The 5,494-nt window shown below is 48.2% G+C and overlaps 1 protein-coding gene across 6 annotated transcripts in view; it reads left to right on the forward strand.

Moving 5' to 3' along the window:
• The window catches only part of usp40 (ubiquitin specific peptidase 40), a 22,673-nt gene extending 17,976 nt beyond the window's left edge, over window positions 1-4,697 (forward strand). For 2 of the 6 annotated variants that reach the window (XM_062997187.1, XM_062997188.1), the window contains exons 27-33: window positions 90-208; window positions 542-607; window positions 886-1,117; window positions 1,231-1,347; window positions 1,623-1,702; window positions 3,071-3,210; window positions 3,318-3,398. In XM_062997187.1, coding sequence (XP_062853257.1) covers window positions 90-208; window positions 542-607; window positions 886-1,117; window positions 1,231-1,347; window positions 1,623-1,702; window positions 3,071-3,197 — 741 coding nt within the window. In that variant the 3' untranslated portion in view covers window positions 3,198-3,210; window positions 3,318-3,398. Of the gene's footprint in view, window positions 1-89; window positions 209-541; window positions 608-885; window positions 1,118-1,230; window positions 1,348-1,622; window positions 1,703-3,070; window positions 3,211-3,317 lie in introns of those variants that run through there. The other 4 variants (XM_062997189.1, XM_062997192.1, XM_062997190.1 and 1 more) reach the window with 3 other exon arrangements.
• The last annotated feature ends 797 nt before the right edge of the window (window positions 4,698-5,494 follow it).

A 5,494-nucleotide genomic window follows, 5' to 3' on the forward strand; every position in this document is an offset into this window, starting at 1 on the left:
CTGCATCCAGTAAACCATGCTGGGGTCTGTGCCTTATGTGTGAGTGTGTGTGTGCGTGTGTGTGCGTGTGCGTGTGTGTGTGTGTGTAGGTGCTGACTTTACCTGAACTGGTTTCTGTTTCGGTTCCATCGTCTGATTTTTTGCGTGTTTGGTTGGTGGAGGAAAAGAAGCTGAGCAGAATCATCAGAGGAAACCAACACACACTCAGGTACACACACACACACACACACACACTCACTCAGGTACACACACACACACACACACACACACTCAGGTACACACACACACACACACACACACACTCAGGTACACACACACACACACACACTCACTCAGGTACACACACACACACACACACACACTCAGGTACACACACACACACACTTAGGTACACACACACACACTAAGGTATGTCAAAACTATGTGGACACTCCACCCTCCTGTTGAATTTCAGCCACACCCATTTCTGACAGGTTGAGGGTTCACATACTTTTGGTCGGATGATGAATATAGAATCAAACTCTCTTTGTTTATTCTGTAGGAAGTTGAAGTTATCTACAGGATGTGAGGTGTGTGTTCAGAAGCTGCAGTGTGAGGAGAACCTCGGGTGAGTCAGTGCCACACACACACACACACACACACACACACACACACACACACACACATGGACTAGGGTGATGGACCGCAGTGCCACTCGAGCACCTTCACACTCTCATTCACACTCACCACCAGATCTACTTTATACCTGTTATAAACAGTACACACCTGCCAGCCAATCAGAGCCCAGCACTCTGTGTCCATGGTAACAGCCCCAGTACCCAGTACTGCCTCGGTGCCTCAGTCCTGGTGTCATGTGACCAGATCGGTTCTGTTTTTCCTCCTCAGGCTGAAGGATGTGCTGCTGCGTCTCCAGGTGGGTGTGGCCAAAGAGGATGTGGGCGGAGTCGAGGACAACGCCTATTTTCCCATTCACGAGTTTGTATGGGAGGCTGGGTCAGACTCCTCCCCTAAGGGGCTGTACCAAGCTGTCTCCGCCCACTGTGGAACCTCACCTGAGAACCTGCTGCTCGCCAAGTACCTTCCTGAGCAGCACACCTGGATCCCCATTGAATTATGGGTAAGTGACACTGTAGACACATGACCTTTAACCTGCGCTCTGTTCTGACTGGTACTGAGTGTGTGTGTGTGTGTGTGTGTGTGTGTGTGTGTGTGTGTGTGTCGGTGCTTCAGACACAGTCGGTGTCCAAGCAGAAGAAGAAGAAGCAGAATAAGAGGAGCGGTAATAAAGGAGTGAACCTGCTGGTGGCGCCGCACTGCCTCAGAGACGGAGACACAATAACAGTGAAGGTGCAGCTCTGACTCTGATTCTGACTCTGATTCTGACTCTGATTCTTCCTCCCGTCTGATGTTTGATGTGAAGATGACCTGAAGCTCCTGATCTGAGTTTAATCAGACAGTGAGCATGTCAGGTTTGACAGGTTCTCTGCATTTCTATGTTATTTGAACATGCAAAAGGTGGATTGGCAGCTCTTAATTATTCCCAGGGTGAATGATATATAGAAAATCATCATTACGTTATTAAGTGTGTGTGTGTGTGTGTGTGTGTGTGTGTGTGTGTGTAGAATCTGCTGATTGATGGAACTCCAGACTTTGGTACCACGAAAGATGGAGGAAAAACACTCGGGGAAGAAACACAGCAAGGGTGAGTTACACACACACACACACACACACACACACACACACACACACACACATACACACATACACACAGCTGGCAGAGGGGAGATGGTTTGTGTCCAGGTGTGTGGTCGTATGTGAGCAGGTGTATGTTCTTGTGTGTGTCTAGGTGTGTGAGCAGGTGTGTGAGCAGGTGTGTGAGCAGGTGTGTGAGCAGGTGTGTGTGTCCAGGTGTAAGAGCAGGTGTGTGTTTGTGTGTGAGCAGGTGTGTGTGTGCAGGTGTGTGTTTGTGTGTGAGCAGGTGTGTTGGTGTGTGTCTAGCAGATGAAGATCATGAGCAGGTGTGTGTTCAGGTGTGTGTGCAGGTGTGTTGGTTTGTGTCCAGCAGATGAAGATCATGAGCAGGTGTGTGTTCAGTTGTGTTGGTGTGTGTCTAGCAGATGAAGATCATGAGCAGGTGTGTGTTCAGTTGTGTGTGCAGGTGTGTGTGCAGGTGTGTTGGTGTGTGTCCAGCAGATGAAGATCATGAGCAGGTGTGTGTGCAGGTGTGTGTGCAGGTGTGTGTGCAGGTGTGTGAGCAGGTGTGTTGGTGTGTGTCCAGCAGATGAAGATCATGAGCAGGTGTGTGTTCAGGTGTGTGTTCAGTTGTGTGTGCAGGTGTGTGTGCAGGTGTGTTGGTGTGTGTCTAGCAGATGAAGATCATGAGCAGGTGTGTGTTCAGTTGTGTGTGCAGGTGTGTGTGCAGGTGTGTTGGTGTGTGTCCAGCAGATGAAGATCATGAGCAGGTGTGTGTGCAGGTGTGTGTGCAGGTGTGTGTGCAGGTGTGTGAGCAGGTGTGTTGGTGTGTGTCCAGCAGATGAAGATCATGAGCAGGTGTGTGTTCAGTTGTGTGTTCAGGTGTGTGTTCAGGTGTGTGTGCAGGTGTGTGTGCAGGTGTGTGAGCAGGTGTGTTGGTGTGTGTCCAGCAGATGAAGAGCATGATCAGGTGTGTGTTCAGGTGTGTGTTCAGGTGTGTGTGCAGGTGTGTGTGCAGGTGTGTGTTCAGGTGTGTGTGTTCAGGTGTGTGTGCAGGTGTGTGAGCAGGTGTGTTGGTGTGTGTCCAGCAGATGAAGATCATGAGCAGGTGTGTGTTCAGTTGTGTGTTCAGGTGTGTGTTCAGGTGTGTGTTCAGGTGTGTGTTCAGGTGTGTGTTCAGGTGTGTGTGCAGGTGTGTGTGCAGGTGTGTGAGCAGGTGTGTTGGTGTGTGTCCAGCAGATGAAGAGCATGATCAGGTGTGTGTTCAGGTGTGTGTGCAGGTGTGTGAGCAGGTGTGTTGGTGTGTGTCCAGCAGATGAAGAGCATGATCAGGTGTGTGTTCAGGTGTGTGAGCAGGTGTGTGTTTGTGTGTGTGCAGGTGTGTGTGCAGGTGTGTGAGCAGGTGTGTGAGCAGGTGTGTTGGTGTGTGTCCAGCAGATGAAGAGCATGAGCAGGTGTGTGTTCAGGTGTGTGAGCAGGTGTGTTGGTGTGTGTCCAGCAGATGAAGAGCATGATCAGGTGTGTGTGCAGTAGAGGAACGTGAAGCTCCAGGACTCGGGGTTTAGAACCCATGCTCTACTGAGTCTCAGGAGGATCTGACCATGTTCTGTTGTTTCCTTCACTAGGGGGCGCAGTGAGAGCACACAGAGGAGTAAAGGGAAGAAGAACAGGAAGCCAGAAGTGGCCTTGTCGATTAATGTGGGCGTGTTCAGGTAGCCCCACCCGCCGCAAAGCCACACCCCTACCTGGAAGCGCCCCCTGGTGCCGAGAGAGAGAGTCTGCCAAACTGGCACTGCACATGCTGCTGCACTGTGGCGAGAGATGCCCCATCTCAAAGGATCATGGGTAATGTTTTGGGGAGGTGAGGTCGGGGGTCAGAAGTTTACATACACCTGGAGTTCATGGTAGTGTGGAATGGTAATCTGTGACTGAATGTTTGAAACACGAACGTCTTTAGTAAAATAAAGCAGAATACTACCACCACCGTGCTTTACAGTAGGTACAATGCTGTTGGGATTAATACAAACATAAGAACTCAATCTGACCCCAAAACTCGTTCATGTGATGTAATAAAACCTCATTTAAACTTTAATGTGCTGAGTTTGGAGCAGAATACTACCACCACCGTGCTTTACAGTAGGTACAGTGCTGTTGGGTTTGATACAAACGTAATAATAAACGTAAATAACTTTAATGAGCTGAGTTTGGAGCAGAATCGCGGGTTTTGCGCGTCAGCCTTTAAGCCCCTGCTGCTGTAAAGCTTGCTCGACTGTGGACAGAGCCACGTGTGTACCAGCAGCTTCTGGTTTCTGGTGTTTTAATGGTTCCTTGATCACGTCTGATACTCCAGACTGAAGTCCTTGTAGCCTGAGGTGACGGTTTGGGTTTTGTTCATGACCTTGGCGGAGAGACCACTGTTCCACAGACTTTGTACCCATGTACAGATGATTTCAGTTCTTCAATATGTTTTTTTGAGCTCTGTACAGAGCTTCCAGAACGTATTTATATGGGCACAGAGAATCAGCAGCAGAGGTTTGTTTTAAACATTCAGTCACAGATGAAGCAGCTGCAGGAACCTCAGGATGGACCCGGACCTCACCAGTGTGTGTAAACCCAGTGCTCTGTGACACGCTGAGGATTGTGGGTAATTTGCGGTGTGTTTACACTGATCCACACAGAGCTTCATTCAATGAGCTTTAAGACCAGTGACATCATCGACACCATCACCATGGACACCAAGCCTCCATCATCCAGTGTATCTGTACCGTGTGTGTGTGTGTGTGTGTGTGTGTGTGTGTGTGTGTTATAATGAATCATGGTAACGATCTGATTTGATGATTTGAATCGTGTTTGATGATGAGACGGTTTGATTAGATTTGATTTCTTTTGATAAACGAAGATTTAATTCTGATTTAATTTGATTTGTTTAAATAAAATAAAAATATAATTTTGATGAAAACTGAATAAACTGTTATGTTTTATTTTAATAAAAATTGTTTACAGTCTCCAGGCTCCTGGGTTTGATCATTAGCTTTGGAAACAGTATGGAGTTTGGCATGTTCTTTACACAGCTGTTGGTTAATTTTGGCCCCTCAGATGCTGCGTTCACAGTTTTTAGAATTTGCTGTTCAAATCTGATTTTGCTCGTTTGGTTCAGTATCTGATCTTGTTTTCTACACTCACTGTCCATGTTATCAGCTCCACTTCCCATATAGAAGCACTTTGTAGTTCTACAATTACTGACTGTAGTCCATCTGTTTCTCTGCATGCTTTGTTACCCCCTTTCATGCTGTTCTTCAATGGTCAGGACCCCCACAGGACCCCCCACAGAGCAGGTATTATTTAGGTGGTGGATGATTCTCAGCACTGCAGTGACACTGACATGGTGCTGGTGTGTTAGTGTGTGTTGTGCTGGTGCTGATGGAGTTTGTAAACACCTCACTGTCACTGCTGGACTGAGAATCGTCCACCAACCAAAAACATCCACCCAACAGCGCCCCGTGGGCAGCGTCCTGTGACCACTGATGAAGGTCTAGAAGATGAGCAACTCAAACGGCAGCAATAGATGAGCGATCGTCTCTGACTTTACATCTACAAGGTGGACCGACTAGGTAGGAGTGTGTAATAGAGTGGACAGTGAGTGGACACGGTGTTTAAAAACTCCAGCAGCGCTGCTGTGTCTGATCCACTCATACCAGCACAACACACACTAACACACCAGCACCATGTCAGTGTCACTGCAGTGCTGAGAATCATCCACCACCTAAATAATACCTGCTCTGTGGGGGTCCTGATCATTGAA

This window comes from Trichomycterus rosablanca, chromosome 6 (genome assembly GCF_030014385.1).
Source record: "Trichomycterus rosablanca isolate fTriRos1 chromosome 6, fTriRos1.hap1, whole genome shotgun sequence".
Taxonomy (NCBI): domain Eukaryota; kingdom Metazoa; phylum Chordata; class Actinopteri; order Siluriformes; family Trichomycteridae; genus Trichomycterus; species Trichomycterus rosablanca.